The 20,021-nt window shown below is 37.8% G+C and overlaps 1 protein-coding gene across 1 annotated transcript; it reads right to left on the bottom strand.

The window, feature by feature from the left end:
* Positions 1–3,511: 3,511 nt before the first annotated feature.
* Positions 3,512–18,080, bottom strand: LOC149289621 (divergent protein kinase domain 1C-like). The gene is made up of 4 exons (XM_089490426.1): positions 17,904–18,080; positions 12,583–13,260; positions 6,140–6,304; positions 3,512–3,706 (listed from the first exon to the last, which is right to left on the bottom strand). The coding sequence occupies exons 1-4, from the start codon at positions 18,078–18,080 to the stop codon at positions 3,512–3,514; spliced, it is 1,215 nt and encodes a 404-aa protein (XP_089346552.1).
* Positions 18,081–20,021: the final 1,941 nt, after the last annotated feature.

Genomic DNA, 20,021 nt, shown 5'->3' with positions numbered 1-20,021 from the left:
AGTTCTACCTTACTGAGAGAGTGGTAGATAAATGGATCAGTCTCCAAAGCAGAGATGGTAGAGGGAATAATCTGAAGGAATTTAAATATGCATGGAATAAACTTAAAGCTATCCTCGCTATGGCTCCAGACCAAGAACCGATAGAGGTTTGAGTCCCTTACAACAGGAAAAACGGGCAGACTACATGGACCGAATAGTTCTTAGCTGCCATCAAATTCTACGTGGTTTCTATAAATATTATAAGAAGTTAATATCAAATGTGAGCTTGTTGAAAGGAAATATTGGCAAAAATGCTTCATAATTTTAATTACATTATTACTTATTTATTTAGGGTTCATTTCAACATCACATTCAACAATATGTTCTGTAATTAAACAAAAGAACATTACTGTTAATGTGACTGGTGATTAATTTGGCTGTTATGGACCACAAACTTCATCAGATGAGCAATGTACTTATAGATTCATGACCTTTAAAAGTCTCATCACAAAGCTCCTTGAAAATAAAGGCTTAATTCCAGATATGAAATGGCCACATTACTTTTATTATACATTGTGATTTAATCAGAGATAATATTGGCAATAAACATAATATTAATCGAAATAATATAACATGATCAAACAGAATAACAAAATCATCAAGAGAGAAGAGCAACCTGCTGTAACTACTATCCATGGAACATGCACGGCAGGACAGAACTACATATTAACCGCAAGCTCAAAACTGGCACTTGCCAAAGAAAGAACTTGCCTTTCATATATTCTTCCATCAAATTGAGGCGATATAAATCAAATCTTAGGGGCCTGTGCATTGAATATAAAATTATCAAACCCCGGCCACGCCACAGACAGCAACCTTAACCCCTTAAGAGAGCTGGCCTTTCCACAAATCAATTGATCAATTGGAGGAATACAGGAGAGGCTGCTCAAGGAGCCAAGAATAATGCTAACAAATCTGTGGAGAAAGAGAATCCTAAATAAAGGGGTCCAATAAATCCATACTGGAAGCACACAGGTTTTTAAACAGCTTTTAACCCCTTAAGGACAATGGGCGGTCCCTAAACCCATTGAAAACAATGCATTTTGAGCCCGAACATGAACGGGCTTTGTCATTAAGGGGTTAAAAACAGCCCCATCCTTAGGCAACAACAATGGATCTGAACAATCTTGCCGAATCAAAAGATATTTACAAAAAAACACAATGATCCAATGAGCCATCAGTTCCAAACGATATATTTACATATCTTATTTTACTTTCACTCAACTGCATAATATAAGGTAGGTAGAATTGTGATACTGGTTTTATATGTACATTTCACATTGTTATTCACTACAGATTTTACCAACATACCAGACATTATAGCTAAATTATTATTTTGTTATTGGGTACTTGTTTATTTCAATACAAGCCTTAAACAAACTATAAAAGCTAATGTGTGTGAAAGTATACAATAAGGAAAAAAACTAGATCTAGAAATGTTTTTTAAAAGTGCCAGAAAATGTTTAAGCGATTTCTCATAAATAAAACAATATCAGATCACATAGCCACTTACAATAATAAATTCATTCATTTACCGAAATCAGCTAGTCAGAGTTTATAGACACAGAACTACAGCTGATCCACTGCACTCTGTTTGATGAAGCTGCAGATTACATAGATAGTATATTAAGGGAAGGTTATGGAGCAGATATGTCAATCGAACCTCAAGTAGAATAACATATAATTTGAGTTAAGAAAAAGTTCTGTCGTTGCTCTGAAAATAAATCAATGTTGTTTTTATCCATCTCCTGCTATATATATATACTATATGACCCTTATTCAGGGCTGCCCCAAGGTCTTCTAGGTCCCTAGGCAAACCATGTCTCCAGCACCACTCTCCTGCATGCGCTTCCTAACAAAGGCACCGGAAGGCTGGCACCTACTAGCCCAGGTAAAGTCGGGTAGACCTCCTCAAATCTCTCCCTGTAACTAGTGTACACATACAACTCACACCCTTACTTCAACATGCAATCACATACACACTTACACTAAAACATACTTACTCTCTCACATCACATTACCTTTATTTCTGCTAAAAGCTGTTTGCATACTGTGCAAGAGGCCCCGCTATTACTGTGGGGTCACACCGCTATTACCCCAGAGTCATGCAGAATTACGTGACCCAGTGTCTGTATGAAGGATTTTTAACTGACCGGGGGGGCAATTTCCCTTGTGCCAGCCCGTCCTCAAACATAGTTGAGCATCTTGAGCCAGCATCCCTACCTGCCTAGTCTGACTATATAGTAAGGATAGACCTAACCCCATTGCAAGCAAAGCTATTAAAAAGGCATATTCAAAGGCTGCATGTGCTTGGCAACAGTAGAAGTATGGATGGGGGATTTAATTAAATTATTAATATATACACAGTATATATGTATATTTATATGTGTGTGTGCGTGCAGCAAAATTCACAGTGGAAAACATTCATTGAAATTTTAGAATAATCAACTCTAAACCTTTTTTGTTTCATATATATTTTATTAGGCAAAATTGTAGGTAGCTACAGGCTTAAATAAAATTTGGGGTGGACAATATCAAATGTGGTATTTTTACACTGTTGTGAAACAAATTGTACTAACTGAGTCTCCCTAAATATAACTTTGATCAATATCTCTAATGCTAAAATGCTGCCCGATCTATCAAAAGACACTCTTAATTACAGCATAAGTGCAGTCTCCACGATTAAACTGATGAAATTGATAAGTTTAAGCTAAGTTAAATTGGCCAGGATGTTCTTCCAGTAATAGGGAAAGTTGCATTTCTTATCCTATATTCTCTATTTTTGTTATGTACATTTCCTCTGGCTTAAGATAGCAATAGTATAATAAATTCTAACTAAAACCACCCATTTTTTATATTGAATTAGACAACTATCACGGGCATGTTCAAGGTGCAGTTTCTCTGAATTTTCAAGTTGTCTTGATTTACACAACTGCAATAAACATATTTTTTTATCAGTGTAATTGTTTTGTGGCTTTTTTGGGACTAATCAATTTTCTGCCCTGCAGTTATGTCTGCAAAGGCTGCGTGAACCTGAATCACATTCAACCAAAGTGAGAAAGTAACTTAACAAACAGAAAGGAATAGCTTTTAATGAGGCAGGATAATCATCTAAATTCCGTTTATAATACCCATAGCAATCTGTAAACAGTGTGACAGATATGTGTAAAAAACTAAAACATTTAATATTTAGGGAAAGCTCCTAACACCTCCATCTCCCGACCACTAGAATGAAAAGACCACAACAAGGACATTTTCATCAAATTGCTGAAGAGCAAGAGCTGTAGGGACCAGTCACTAAAGCTCTGCACTACTTAAACTATTACATTTGTGATTATGATAATAAAAATCTTTAATAAGATTTTTGTAGTAAAAATATAAAGTAGAATGGAAAATGTTCTGTTTGAAAAAAATAGTTAAAACTCGGTGTGCTCTTAAAACACTAAGGGTAAAGTGGACTATACTGCTAAACTTAGACATTTCTATCTTGAAGTTGTTTTTGGCTAGCTCGAAATAGTTTGTATAACTCGGTAAGAGGTTTTTCATTGTTACTGGACTGAGCACACTCTTGTACAGCCCTGTGAAGCTCTGCTTGAAGTGGAAAGGAATTGGCAGACTGCATGATGTTCATGGAGAACCAGTGTCGAAATATCTTGTCACATATAACCTAGAAAAAATGACAAATTTAATCAGTTAGAGGATTAATTTAGAAATGAAAGCTGAGACAAAGGTTTTGAAGATGTAACATTCAGTCACCATTATGTTCTACCTGACAATGCGATTCATGACTCAAATTAGTTTGTTATTCTCAAGAACCCATTCTCCAAGTAAGACGTATGTACATAAACACGCACTTAAAATTACTAAGATCAGAAAGACATTTTCCCCAGTGAACAGTATTCTCTAACCTCACTTCATATACTACATTGTGATACAATAGGGGCCTTATTGGGGGAAAATCCTTAATACAAAAAGGTCCCCGTAATCTCAGCCTTGGTTGCCATAATGTGTGTGTGATGTTGCTGATATCCTGTGACTCATGGAGTCCATTAAAGACAAGGCACCCAGCAGAGTCACATAACACACCTGTGGTAGTTGTGTTGCAGCTTTCACAGAGAATACAAGCTACGCTGCAGATAGGGCTTTGCAAAAGGTAAAGAGTAGGGTGGAGTTTAAACCATATGAGAGAGAGAGTGAGATAGAGTGTGGGTGTGTATGTATGTGTATGGAGTTAGAAAAAGTGTGAGTTTATGTGTAAGTGTCTGGTGTTTCAATTAGTGTGTGAGGATTTGTGGGCTAGTATGTGTGTGAGGCGAAAAATTGAAAAATTGTTTCCAATTTTTTTCCAAATGTCTGCGCAGTAGTCGGGCTAGGGTTCCATTGCCGTGACGGGGTAAACCCCGGTCCTAAAGATGGGTAATAAAACCAGGGTTCCCAAATGAGCTCCCTCTCCGTAACCACCACCAAGTGTTACCCACCACCAGCATTGTGTAACCCCAAAAGAGCAACGTGGTGGGACAGTGGGTGTCCTTAACGACACAGTTCCAATTGTTGGCGGGCATTGCAGCGGTTCCTAGCCGCCGTACAGTTCCATGAATTTGCAACTAGGTACCGGTCAGGCGCATCGAGCGTTTCCATACATATAGAGCCCCCATAACCTGCTAGTTCATGAGAGTCTGGTTGGCGCAGACCAGACAGGGTTTTCCGGTCACCCTGTGCCCCCAATAATAGAAATAAGAGGGGGCTGGGCAAGGAGTCTCCCCAGGAATCCATCATTGCCCCCCTCCATGTGTGATATATGCATTATGCGAGGCCAGCTCATGTCTTCATGCAGTAGACAAAGACTCCTTCATATTACAGACTGATATAATATCTGAGAATTCCAGATTGTGCTTTTCTCACTGGTATTGAAATCCTCACATGTATACAAGTGATTTAACCCTTTCGAATATTACCTACTGACAAGTAATTTTGTTGCCACCCGCCACACACCACTACAATAGAATTATTGCGCTGGGCTGTTAAAGTACACCTGCCATTATACATTTGGCAAGGAATCACCAGGACGTTGGGTAACAAATAGTTTATTCTTTTTATAAATGTTGATCTTCAGTTACATTGACTGCAATGCAGTAGTGTATAAAAACACTTTACTTGTGACCTAATGGAAGGTGTATTATATTAAACATTACCACTGGAAGTTAATGGTAGCTAATAACCTAGATGTTTTCCATACATCTAGGCTGATTTCCAATATATTTTGGCGTTCTTTATATTGTTTTAATGTGATATTATGCAGAGGCTAGAAGGTAAAAGTGCACTGACTTTGTTCTAAACAAAATTGTAAATCAAAAATAGTTTGGCCACTGGGTAACACAGTAACAACAGACTAACATACAATTTAGCTATGCATCTAGAAAGCGGGCTAAGCAGAGTTTAGTGAAAAGCAGTCCTTATGCTTTTTCTTTACCGGTGTTGGCAAATCCTTCAGCAAGTTTTGGGATTAAACATATGATATACCTTCTCATCAATGGACACGACAGCCTGTTTGTGTGTAAAAGAAATTATTAACTGCTTTACATTTTTTGTTAGTATTGATACAAATACACATTAACGGGAATCATTTTGATATTTTTAAAATGTATTTGTAAAATAAAGTAGTTCAATTTTGGCAGATCAACTACTAGTGGGGGCTCCTGTAACGAAAACAAACATCTAGGCCTGAGACAGGGTGACAGGGCACCCACGAGAAAGACAGGATCTTGCCACAATTCTCTTGATGTTTCCATCAGTGTCCCTTATGTGGAAAGTGCTTCTTTCTGTCCATTTATGAAATCCGCTAATTGTTTTCTATTGCAGAAACATTGGCTAAATAAGCCTCATTTATGTTAGAAAGTGGGCAGTTTTTGGAGATGGGTGATATTTTTTTTCTTACAACAAATGTATTTTGTAATAAAATTCATGAGGTCCACAATATGCTCCCCACGGGTTCAGCTGCTGAGTTTTGCTGAGAAAAACAAGTTGCCCATTACCCATAGCTAATTAAATCCACCTTGCTTAGAGCAGCATAATCTATGCACCTTACTGGTGAGACACTTACTTGTAGATTGTTGTTTTCCCTTTGTGCTCCACACGTAGATGTCTTCAGATCACATGTGGAAAAACAGTCAAAGAAATTGCAGTCCTTGTCAGAGGTACATTTTTGCTCCAGTATGTTACGCATTTTTGGTTCGAAAAATGCCATATCCATGTCAATAGCCACAACCTGCAAGTTATAAAATGACATGAAAAAAAGTTTAAGCCAAACAATGCATTTTGAAAAGGTATTGGTTTCTCAGCTTCTAGGTCTGGGTAAGCACATCTCTATTCTGACAAAATCAAATCAAAAAAACGCATGGCACGTAAGCCAAATGTGCTTGAAAATAAATAGGTCAGACTGTTCTCCCGTCTAAAGTGCTCTATGCTCACTGAATAGCCTAGTGGATTTTAGTGCTCCTCTTACTGAGACCTTTCACTGCCAGCAAATGTTCTCAGAATAGTAATTTTCCTTTTTTTCCATTTTAAGATGAATTGATGAGGATGCAACTAAGAGCATGTAGTTAAATTAGTCCAATTTTTGGTGGCTGTTTGACAAAATCTATTGCTGAATGTTGCCTTCACAGCTTTTAGAATGACTTAATCACCAAAAGGAAGAATCTCTTAACAAAAGGTAAAAATAGTTGCAAAGTTAGTTGTTTCTATGGTAGATATGTACAAGGCAAGTCCCTTCCTAATGCATATATAGGTGTAGCAGTCTTTAATGTACCTTCTTTCTAAGTAAGATATCAAAATCCAAGCAATGTTGATTTGGACAAGTTTTTCATTTTGTTTTTAACGCATTCATTTTTCACTTTTGTTTCCTTACCTTTTGGTTCAGATGAAATTAAGAGAGTTTTTTTCATTTAAATGTTACTTTATTTTTAGTGGGGTCCCTGTCCCACTCTGGACTAGAATAGATCTAGATTAGAAAACTACCATCAGCAAAGGCAGCACTACAACAATGGACAGGCACATCCAGCCACATGGTATGGGACAGATTTTACCACCGAAAAAAACCAGATACATATTTTAAGAAGCAAAAGCATTTCTGAGTTTAAGATATTCTATCCATTAAAAAAATCTGCTGTGTTTTAAGAAATGTCATTAAGTACTTTTTTTAGTGATAATCTGAAATGACACTGAAATGAAGCAAACAGTCTATAAATAACAGTCATAATATTTTAATAATAAACTGAAAGAAAAATAACAGTAACATAAATGATATATCATTTACTTTAACATACACTCACAGGCCACTTTATTAGGTACACCTTGCTAGTACTGGGTTGGACCCCCTTTTGCCTTCATTCTTCGTGGCATACTTTCTACAAGGTACTAGAAACATTCCTCACAGATTTTGGTCCATATGAACATGATGGCATCACACAGTTGCTGTAGATTTGTTGGCTGCACATCCATGATTCGAATCTCCCGTTCCGCCACATCGCAAAGATGCTCTATTGGATTGAGATGTGGTGACTGTGGAGGCCATTGGAGTTAAGTGAACGCATTGTCATGTTGAAGAAACCAGTTTGAGATGATGTGAGCTTTGTGACATGGTGCATTATCCTGCTGGAAGTAGCCACCAGAAGATGGGTACCCTATGGTCATAAAGAGATGGACATGGTGAGCAACAATACTCAGGTAGGCTGTCACACCATTACACCACCACCACCAGCTTGAACCATTGATAAAAGGCAGGAGCCTGTGCGAATTACAGCCTCAGTTTCCATTCCACAGGAGTGGCACCCGGTTTGGTCTTCTGCTGCTGTTGCCCATTTGCTTCAAGGTTCGACGTGTTGTGTGTTCAGAGATGGTATTCTGCATACCTTGGTTGTAATGAGTGGTTATTTTAGTTACTGTTGCCTTTCTCGAACCAGTCTGCCCATTCTCCTCCGACTCCTGACATTCATTGGATATTTTCCCTTTTTCGGACCATTCTCTGTAAACCCTTTAGATCAGCCTAGATCAGCAGTTTCTGAAATACTCAGACCAGCCCGCCTGGCACCAACAACCATGCCACGTTCAAAGTCACTTATATCTCCTTTTCTTCCCCATTCTGATGTTCGGTTTGAACTTCAGCAAGTTGTCTTGACCACGTCTACATCTTGACCTAGATGCTGCCATGTGATTGACTGATTAGTTATTTGTGTTAACAAGCAATTCAACAGGTGTACCTAATACCAGTGATTGTATATAATGTATTTTTTTAATTTTTAAGATTAGGAATTATAAATTATACGATTTTTTAGGCAGATTGTGGTAGACCTTGAGCAAGGCGATGGCAGCTCCCTGAAATTTACTGATTACATGTTTTTATGCAGATATGTATGATTCTATGCAATGCTAGACTGGAAATTATTTGGTGGCCCTGACGCTTCAAGGCTGCATATAAGAGACAGCACGTTACATTTTTATGCTCAAGAAGCATGCAATCAGGCATATCCAGCTGTTGGCCACACACTGTAGCACATTGGGTATGTAGTGCTGTTGGCCAGCGTCCTACTCGACATTGCCTGGTGTGCCAGATGGCAAGTCCAAGCCTGTTTCTAGGTAGTTCCCATGCATGGTAATAAAATTATGAATTTCTTACTAAGAAAATGACACACATCATCTTTGTGAATTACTTGTATGAATATACTGTACATTCAAGCATATTATCTAGAATAGGAAAATAACTACATTTCCACAAGCATTTTGGTATTTTACTTCCAAAACAAAATGTATCTAAACAGCTAACCCAAAAAAGAGTCATGTTCGATTTCAAGCATTTAATCCATAAAACAGATTAAGGCTGTAAAGAAACTTGCAAATTTGTTTGATCCTATTAGGCGTGTTTGTTGCTGTGGATTAATTTAAGTAACTCAAAATCCATCAAAAAAGCTGTTAAGATTCATCCCATTTCTCCAATTTTAGCTTCCACTGGTGTTAAAATTTTGGAGAGGTCATATATTTCACATGTTTTAATAAATTCTTAATTTATTAACGGGGATGAAGGACATGCCATTAACTGTTTTTATTTCCTCAAAGTAACTACACCGTTAAGGAGATGATCTTAGAGAAATGCATACTTTCATTCACAGAGGAAACATTCCTACCTATTAGATGTTTTATAGTTGCTTCTAAAAAATAATATACTGGTTGAACTGAGCCCAAAGCAAACACATGATCCCCAGCTGAAAGTGCTTGGACTTTATGAAGTCTCATGACATAAAGTTAAGCCTCGAGAAGTTCATAGTTCAGTTTTTTCTCACTGCTCGTAATTGGTGGTTGTAGAACAAATGTATTTCTGAGGAATATTTCACTGTTGTTCTATGAAATAAAAGCTCTGCGCACGACACAAAAGATAAAGAATATCATTATTGCTATAATATAAACATTTCCACTACAGGTCCATGTTCACTACAGGATTCTAAAGTGATCTTCACTAAACATCATGAGAAATTTGCTGGAAAAAATATCCTGCCTGTGCACTGCCAATGTTTTTATAAATGTAAAAAGAACAAAAGAAGGATGGAAAGATCATGAAATACCTTTACTCCATGCAACAATTACTTTACATATGTGTACTCTAAGCTACCTCAGTTTCATCTTTTTTTGTATATTTTTGTCCACAAAAAATGAACATTTATTTGAAATGTGTGGGAATAAGTGAAAAAGGTGCTCATAACAAGAAAATAATATATTACATTACCCAAATTTGATGGAACATACAGCAGAGGAAAAGATCTGCCAGACTATGTCATGCTAACTTGTGGGAAAGGGCTGATCTAATTGATGTTTATAGCTATAATGAAGTCATTTTAAACTTCCTATGTAGAACACTATAAAACCATAAAACTAGAAACTGAATTTTAAACTTTACAAAGATCTAAGGGTTGTCACGTTCCTTGCTCTGAAGGACATCAGGCAAACTGATTTTTGGTAATTTTATGTATAGTATTATTAACACAAAGCATATAAGATTCAATACTAAACATTCTATCGGAAGCATAAAGGAATTTACTGATATATTTAGTAGTTTGTATTGTTAAAGAAAACATTTTAGAATAAAAACAAGGCGCAAGGTAGTTATACTGTCTCACCAAGGTCTCTCTCATGCAGAAACAAGTTAATAAAAAAAAAAAGAAACAATAAAATTATAACACAGTATAATAAAAATGCACAGACTACCAGAGAATAGGCCAATAAAGAAGAAAGAAGTAACAGTGGTTTAACTAATGAACTGCAGCAGCAATTATTACAATATTTCAGTAGAAAAAATGGGGAAAGGTATAAAAGCCAATTAACCCCTTACGAAAAAATTACTGCAGTTTTTCTGAAGTAATACTGCAGTTTTTTGGACATGAAAAAACTGCAATACTGCACTTTTACTGCAGTATTACTGCACATTTACTGCACTTTTACTGCATTTGTACTTCACTGTACTGCAGTTTTACTGCACATTTACTGCACTTTTACTGCATTTGTACTTCACTGTACTGCAGTTTTACTGCAGTATTACTGCACATTTACTGCACTTTTACTGCATTTGTACTTCACTGCATTTGTACATTACTGCACATTTAGTGTACTTTTTTTTATACTGCAAACCTACAGTTGTACTTCAATGTACTGCAGCTTTATTGCATTTGTACTTCTGCAGTATTTAGTCCATTTGTTTTTGGACAACAAATTTTGTTTCCTGCTAATTTGGTACAGACCAAGTTCAGAGGGCTTTTTACATTTGGGAACAAAATTTGTTGTCACTCACCCTCATTCACCCGCTCATGCTCTTTCACACTCTCTCATGCGCTTTCACACTTTCTCACTCTCCCGCTATTTACTTTCAGACACCCTCTCATACTCTCTTACACTCTCTTACATTCTCAGGGGAGAGTGTGTGCCCAGAGGCTCAGTGAGTGAAGACCAGCAGTTTCTGCCTGCATTTGTGCTTGCCTTTACTCCCATGGAAACAGGAAATGTGAGATTACCACCAACTGCATATGGACCATTATTAAACCACTTTTTTGCAGCTCTAGTCACAATTGCTTCTGTACCCTGTCATGAGGCAATGCTGTAGCATTGGATTCTCAACAAGTGTAAAATAAATTACTGTGGTCATTCTTTTAGCTTCCATAAACCTCAAACATTATTCTGGCCTCTCTGTACACGTTGCAAAAGAGTGGAGCCACAGGGACAGCCTCTCCCCCATTTTGCCAATCGGAGGAGAGGGTGTGCCTGGAAGTTTTGCTGTTTTTGCAGAAGTTCACCTGGAGGCCAGGTTCAAAAGCAGATAAAGAAAGAAGAGAGAAGAGCAAAAAGATGCGAGAAGGAGCAGAGCTGCCGGGCAAGGAGACAGGGGCACACAAGCGGTCAGCAGAGTAGGTAGGGAAACATTGAGAGAGAGTGAATGAGAGTATGAGATAACATGAATCAAAGTGTGAGAGAGAGTGAGTATGTGAAAGACTGTCAGTAAGAAGGGTGAGAAGATGTGAAAAAAACAACCATATTCAAACCCAAAATCAGAGCTCTTTTGCTTAATGTTCATTTGTTTCGTTGTTGGTCCCTTCTTGTTTTCGGAGAGGTATACAAATTAACGACATTGAAATTTCTACAAATCCAGATGCACAAGTAAACTAATTGACATGCTGAGAGAAGTCTGTGCTATCTTACAATTTAATTCTATAAAAATAGATGTTTTTACTCTTCTAAAGATGTTGGAACAATAATACAAGAATACTTCATGGTAGCAGCCAAATATATGAAAATTAAAATGTAATATTGACTTTCCAAGCAATTAACATAATGGATGCACCTCTGTGGATATTTTGCATTTACAGAGATCAGATGCTTTATAAATATGTATATGCTTGGATTTCCCGGAAAAAATTGTTATTATACTTTACCAACGTTATGCCTTGTACTGCTCCGATTTTACGACTCAGGATAGAGAAAGTATTAGGCATTTGAATGAAGAAGAGAAAGTAAGTGCAGGGTTTTATACATTTTTTGATTAGGAAAAGATAAGAACACAGATGTGTGTGTAGATGAGCCACCAAGAAAAAGAGAGGTGGACCACAATACAGCCGTTACATAGAAAAGTATGAGAGAGAAGGGCAGGAAGGGGAACATTTTCACAAAATTAGTTAAAAACAGTCAAAGAGAGGGGAATGATACTGTTATGAAGGAGAGAAAACGACATGGAGAGGGGCATTCACTCAGGTGAGAATGAGAGCTAAGGTGAGGGGCATGAGACTGGGTAAGAGAAAACAGCAGAGTGGGGGAAAGAGCAGAGATAAGAATCTTAGATATCTAATTTATATAAAACTAGCAGGAACCGGGTGGGTCAGAATATAGAGGAGAATACAATGTAATATAAACTTAAAGAAATGTTCCCTGAATTTGGATTATTTTTAATTGTGTGTAAAATAGTGGTAAATTATATCTACTCAATTCACTTCAACATCAACAAGAAGAACTTACGGTCAGGTCATTTCTGATTGCAAAGTTCTCTGGTTTGACATCACAGAGATGGAGACGATGAGAAAAGTCATTATCAAATTGATGGACCATGTCAAGGAAACTGACAGCAATGTCAAGAAGCGCATTTAACCTTTTATGTCCACTTTTGCACTGACCAACAACTTCCTCTAAGTTAAACAAGCTCTGTTTCAAAGAATGTCCAACACTAAGAAACTCCACAGCATAGAAATGGCCACAGGTACCAATGACGTGTAGGACATGCCTACTGAAGTCTTGCAGAAGACTGAAGATTAGATATTCTTCTTGTTGAAATAAAGACCACATACTGGCCAATTCTATTCTCCAGTTTTGGCTTTTTCTCCTTTCTGCCATAATAGGCATTATGGTATTATTAGCCAAATCCAAACCCAGGACATTTTTAATCTCCACAGCCACCATCACTAGAAGTTCTGGGTCAGAAATAGTTTGTGTGTCAACTCCGTCTGAAAGGACAGGTGCCGTAAATTTTGAGAATGCATCAGTTTTGGACTTCAATATTATCAAGCTGCCATGCCAGTTGGCTTGAATGACTTTCTTTCCAGGATGGTAGTACAGACAATGTTCGTAAACCAGCTTGTGAGTCACACATAAATCTTCACAGAGGTCTCCAGTCACAGCACCATCTGTGTAGTCATAGCACTGCAAGGGAATGATAACATGTAAGCGCATAGATACAGCTCACACCTATTAAAAAAAAACCAATTCCTATGGTTTGCACAGAAGTTGTGCTTAAATACTTACATTAAAATAATGTGTGGCATTTAGTAGGGTTTATTAAAGTAATTCAATGGCATGAAAGACAAAATGTCATATTCAATTTAACAATCTCAGTTAAGAAACAATAAACTATTTCCAATCAAGACCATGATATAAACCATTTCCTTCTGTGCGGTAGTGATAGTCATGTAAGGCTTCAGCTGCATAATTCCTCCCCCTAACCATTCCTATAGATTTGCTCACCTATAGCATCGGATTACATATCTATGTGATGTCTGCACAAGAGTTGTCAGAAATTCAGATTAATGCTTACTATATCTACATTGAGGATCATACTTTTTTTTTTCAAGATATCCTGGAGGCAAAATAGTTTAACAAATCCTAATTTATTTTAAAACAACAATTTAGAGTAAACGTATGAGAAAATGAGTGACAGGCATGTTTCAATGTGTATTATTGATGCAATGTTTTAAGCTGTCTTTCTCTTGCTCTACTTTTTTAATATGTTTGTGAAAAAGAAATTCTAACAATATAAGATAATAAAAACGCCAGAGAAATATTATTCACATTGCACCACAAACCCAGTCAACATATTGCCTGGCTATGGGAGTAGTTGCCGACGGCAGCTGACCTGCCAGAGGCTAACTAGACTCGATCAAGTTACATCCTTTGGTCATCATATTTTCTTTGTTCCCTGGGCAACACCCTATTAAAAGGTTTCTGTTATTTTTTCTGAACAATTACAGCCGCACGTCTAAGTTAAGGTAATCATTATAACTGCATTCACAGAGCACAGCTACATGTCAAGGTATCTTTTGTGTTTCCATTCCCTGCAATTAAACATAAAAGCACAAAAATGTGCAACCATCGCTGGCAATTGAAGCGGGTGACATGCTTGACCTTGGTAAGCCAGCCAGGGTTAGTTATATTACCTCCCTGCCTACAGGCAATACATTTCTTCCTGCGTGCGGAACATCTTAAGACCAGAATGGGATAAAAGTGAAATTAAAGGTTTAAGTATGCATAAAATTAAACCCTCCACAGCTGCTATTACAAAAACTTGGCATATGTCCTACGAGCAATTATTCTTCTACTAATAATTTCTTTGATACTTAGTGTTAGTATATGGCTATAGTGTGTTTAAAGACTAATAGCCTTTTTTATTGATGTATAGAGACCTATAAATAAATGTTATTTCAGCTTATAGCAATATCGTTTGTTGCATGCACTATATATAGCAATGTAACAGATGCAATAAAAGATACAAATCAGAATATAAAGAGTTGTTTCAACAAGATCCCTTAAATTATCTGCAAGATTTTTTAGTGCCATTTCATTGATGGTGATCTAAATGTAAGGACTTTCCTTTCCTTTCCTAAGATGTCAGTGCTGACTGATCTTCTAATGAGCTCCCTGATGCTCTATAGTACTCTTTGTCAACCAATCTTTAAAAATAAATAAAATAAAAAATAAATGAATAAATAATTGACTCTGGTCATATCATCCAAAGTACCCACAAGCTGCAGGACAAAAGTTAGTTAAAAAAAAAAAAAAAAGCAACTTCTTGACAGCAGGCATATAAAACTAAGAACTAAAGCTTATAAAAACCAAACCAAAAGCTTAAAAAATGATGTCTACTTTTTAATATTTAACTGTCAAGGACAATTAAATTAGTCTGTTTTATGCCTTTTTGCATGTGTGTTCAAATTATTTTGTGTATTTTGTCAGAAAACATATTGTGTAAGGATATTTTGCTGTCAGTTAGGATAATGTACTTTCCTTCTAGTTCAGAGAACAAAGGATCCCAATGAGACTGGCGTATTTAGGTCAAATATGCAAATTTGAAGCAGCTAGCTTAATAAATCTCTGCTCATTAACTGAGACTTTTGATACTATTTTTCACTTATTCTTCATAACTGCGTAACAACATCACTTGGAAATAGGAGGAACCAGGCACATAGGAAATAAGGATCTTCCAAAAAGAATTAGCTCTTAACATGGCCAAGTTGACAGAAGGTTCTGGTCTAAAACATGAAACAGAGAGCATGGTGATTGTCTGGGCAGTCCCCAGCAAGGTAAGTGGTGGCACATAGTCTTCCAAACTCAGGAGGAGTGGCTTTTCTGGATGACTAAAAGTGTTCAATGGACCACATGCCCAGGGTCCACCAGCAACAGGGGGCCCTCCCTAGCCAGCCCTTACATGGATCCCGGTGGGTCAATGGGACCAAGGTAGCACTTTGACAGGGGTGGCAATCTGCCATCCCAAGACATTTTTGGGATAGATTCCTGGAGAGAATCGTTTTTGCACTTCTCCACAAATCTATCTGCATTATTCTGGCCTCCAGTTGCACTTCTGCAAAAGGAGAGGAACCATGGGGGATAGTCTCTTGCCAAAGCCAGTCCAAAATTGTTCACGTTGTATTTTTGTGTGATTGTGGATGTGTGTGTGGGGGTATTAATGTGTATGAGTAAATGTGTTAGTGGATGTGTTGGAAATACAGTTGTTTATTGGTGGGAGGGTGGCCCACTACAGGCATAACCCACATTAATGTACACCGGGTCCAGACAGAGTATGTATGTAAAATGAAAATGTCCTTAAAGCAAAACACTATGGTTATTTCACCTATCAATGCATGTAGTGCACTGCAATTGTCAGGACACTTCCACCACAGTTCCATGAAATGCTCAAAAGACATGTGAAAGATGAACTGATGTGTGCTCCCCTTTTCCTATGCCCTAGCGTGCATTTGCATGCAGAAATGTGTTTGGTGATATACTTACCTCCGGTCAGCACTGACTCAGGGAGTGTTGCAAGTGTGGGCCTGCCCAGAGCAGCCAATCAGTAGCAAGAATCATCCGACATGGAGGATGATGGCAGCTTTAAAGCTGCAGTTTCTACCTCATGGAATTGTGTCTTGGTTTCTGAAGAATGCTTATTAAAGTACTAAACTGTCCCTTTTTACAATAACAGGGAAAAGAGCACTCAGCTGCAGAACTGATTTAATTACCCTACAGCCCTACAGAGGCCAGAGCCATGTGGGAGGTGGACAGAGAGAAAAACAAAAGGGGTCTCTATAAAGAAGGAGAGTTGAATATTGCAGTTCCCTGATATTGCTATACATTATAAATGGCCAACCCCATTCATAGTCCTTGGGAAACCAGAAACTTCAAATAGGTGAATCAAAAAGCAATAGACTCAGAACAAGCAGGACAAGACAAAGACAGTTGTGCTGAAAGGCTTGAGAGCTCCTATACAGAACCAAACACATATAGAGCCAGCACTTTGTTCCACAATATTTGATGGTAGCAGCTGGTGCTCTCCCCTAGACCTTCTGGAGGAGAGAGTGAAGACATTTAACATTGCCTGTCCAGTGGCTTAGTTGGCACTGATATTTCTTCACCACAAGTCCATTAGAAAACAGAAGCGTGTATGTCCCTGTTCCCTTAATGGACCTCTTGTACCCTGTTCATATGACACCTATTACTATACTGCTGCGTCTATATTACTATTGATATTATTTATGTAATACAATTTGTAATATATATATATATATAGTAACATCATCTATTTCATTCACATTCTAAAAAGTGTTAATGTAATTCAAAAGCATCAGGCTCAGCCACAGATACTAAATACAAAAAGTAGCTGAAGGAAGGATTCTCCAGCATTCTCTGCTGTTTAGAGACAGCAATGAACTAGTTCTGCTCCCCTCAAAATCCTAAATAAAGAAGAGTGAAACAGAAGGACAATAAAGATTTTGTGACTTTAACCATAATTTCCAATTGCCTTAAGTGGCTATGAAGACTTAGAAATCATTATTAGCAATATCTGTAAATCCACACATACACATACAGAATACATACTTTCACTGTACCATTTGATAAAACACTCAGGTTTATTTCATTTAGCATGATCATTAATGCGGCACTAGTTATTTTTTACTCAAATGTATTAACTGGGGTTTTTTTTAACTTAATTCATCATTTGGTTGTACTGAATATTCATAGACTGTATGAGCCAAGACAATTTATTAGTGCTTTCTGCAAACAGCTGCTGTATGCTGTATAGTGCAGAGCCCCAAACTATGGAGAGCATTCTGCAATAGCCAGAAAGTAACATCACAGAGTGCTGCTTCACTTCCATAACACCAACATGTCAATATATTCCCCAGAGCAGAAACATAGCTTACAATAACATGTAGCAGTGCTAAAGATATTGCTTTTCTGCCAACAAGCCACAAATGCCATTATAGATGTATCTAATTGTGTAAACTGAACATTTGCCTACAAATGGTTTACAATGTATACTGTAATGATATAAATGTTTCTTATATTATATGTGTTATAATATATAAATATCTATCTATCTATCTATCTATCTATCTATCTATCTATCTATCCTATGGTATTGTGAGAGTCATGGCACACAGTACAGTAGCCCAAAGTCCAAAGACTTTCCCTTAAGTGACTTGCCAAGGACTACAGTGAAATGATTCACTTTCTTATAGAGAGCGATGACTGAATTAAGTGTAAATTGTGCCCCATTCTCAGCACATCTCACTTACCAGCCGTGTTAGAATCTTCTTGCTCCCCTCGTCGGTGCAGCGATCTGAGAACAGGCTTCTGTGGACATACAGAAAAGTGTTCCCGAAAATCCAGCAGAAAACCCAGAAGAGCAGGAAAAAGAGAATATTCTTCCTGAAAAGCTTTAACCTCAGCCATTTGCTAGACAATCTTCTCATGGTAAACAGTGGAAGGGGTTACATCTTCTCGATCCCTCCTTGGGTCCTGCTAGCGTCTGACTAGTGCAGCCTCCTGAATGTGGTCTTCAAGGAGAAGAAGTGGTCTCAGGGCATTCCATGTGTGTTCACCAGCACCCCTTGGCAGGTGCCAGACAGGGGTACCTCGCCGTTTACAGGCAGCATCCCCTGCACAGAGCCCTGCGTCCTAGATGTTTCAAGAGATTTCTAAGATCATCTTTCTTATCTTTGCTTTCTGTAAAAGTGCTGCTGCTTTGAAGGGGGAAACTGAGATCTCCTTTAGAATTTAAGCCACGTAGTTCCGCCTTCTTTTGTCTGCTGTCTCCTGTGTCAAGTCGAATTCCCCATTTAACAGGCAGCTTGTTAGGTTCACACAGGAGAATAAAGGGGCTATTTTGTTGAGCTGGGCTTTTAAACCTTGTTCAGTGGAGGTGGCTGGCTGACAGTGTCTAAGGAGCTGTCAAACAGATTGATGGCTCTGCCTGAGCACTGACTATGAGCCAATGCCCACAGATGCCATCACTCTCACCACACTACTGGCATTACACAATTTTACAAACTGCATTGCAAGCAATCACATCTATTCCTTTATTCCATCTGGATAACTGCAAACAGTATCACCTCTTCCATGAACCCAGCCAGAGCCCCCCAAATGTTTCAGACATATTTCACACATTCTATACACATTTTCTAAACTATTACCCAGCCTTAATAGTCATTATTTATGGTAGATAAGTATGTATCAAAAGTTATTAGTGCTAGTTGGAAAGCAATTAGTTCACAAAAAGTAGCACTTCAAATGCAGATTTACAAGATTAGATTCAACAGGACATATTTCTTTACAAAAGAGAATTACAAGTTCAATATAGGTTGAAATCATACAGAGAATGAACAATTTAACCCCTTTTAGTTCTCCTACAACTGCCAATGTATGCTGTAGGGTAATGCCAAGTGGTAGTTACACCAGTTCTGGACATCATCTGTGTAATTAGGTGCTTTACTAATTGTTCTTTAACAAAATATCAATATCTGCTGATTTATAAACCTTTAAGGATTGGCTGCATCCACCAGAATAGTTGGCTGTTCTTTTTCACTCCTTTCATTGTCTGCCTTTCATGTCATTTTAAAACAATTGTAATAGGGCTCCAACGGGATAGATAGCCAAGTTGGTAGAATTAAATTTTAATTATATGGAATTTTGTAGTATATTAAAATCAAAATTAATCTAGGAGTTTACACATTGGATGGGTGCGGTGGTGGTCTGTGCAGGAATAGTCACTCAGAACCATACCTGGAAACTTTTAGGTTTGACCCAGAGTCTCGGGGGCTTTCTCTCAGGGTCTAAGGGGGAAACGAGAGATTCTCAGGGTCACACAGTCTGGAACCGACTCCTTTCTTTTTTACACTGCTATGATCATATAAAAGACATTTGCTACCGGTATATTATAAGATATCATTATCTTTAAATATTGTCAAGGTTTCCACAAAGACTGGAATTAGAGCCATTTGGGTAATACATTTGGTGAGTCAGTACATAGAATCTTCATTGTAGGCTGTTATAAGGTTAATATTGTCTCATAGACTGTTCTCAGGTATGCTCAGAGCCATATATACAGCAGCAAGATCATTCTGTGTTACACACTGACAGTGTTTCAGGTCATGATCTCCATAAAGAAGAATGTCTGGTTCCACAATGGGCGTAATACCATTCTGTTGGCAAGACCTGCATTTAAGTGCACCCCTGATGGCTGTTGAAGGAACCCAAAGGGCAGCTGCTGTGGACCTAAACATAAGCACAGGAAGGTTTTTTTGGAGTGCCAAAAGAGCATTTGTGAGGTCATGCACTGATGTAGGACAAGAGGCTGTGTGCTTTATGCAGTCAACGCTTTCCATTGCGCATATTGGCTTGTGGCAAAGGTGGCA

The sequence above is a fragment of the Sceloporus occidentalis genome, unplaced genomic scaffold (genome assembly GCF_023333645.1).
Source record: "Sceloporus occidentalis isolate IW3139 unplaced genomic scaffold, rSceOcc1.0.p SCAF_44, whole genome shotgun sequence".
Classification (NCBI taxonomy): domain Eukaryota; kingdom Metazoa; phylum Chordata; class Lepidosauria; order Squamata; family Phrynosomatidae; genus Sceloporus; species Sceloporus occidentalis.
The sequence above is the reverse complement of the archived record's forward strand: the minus strand, read 5'-3'. Positions and strand labels throughout refer to the sequence as shown.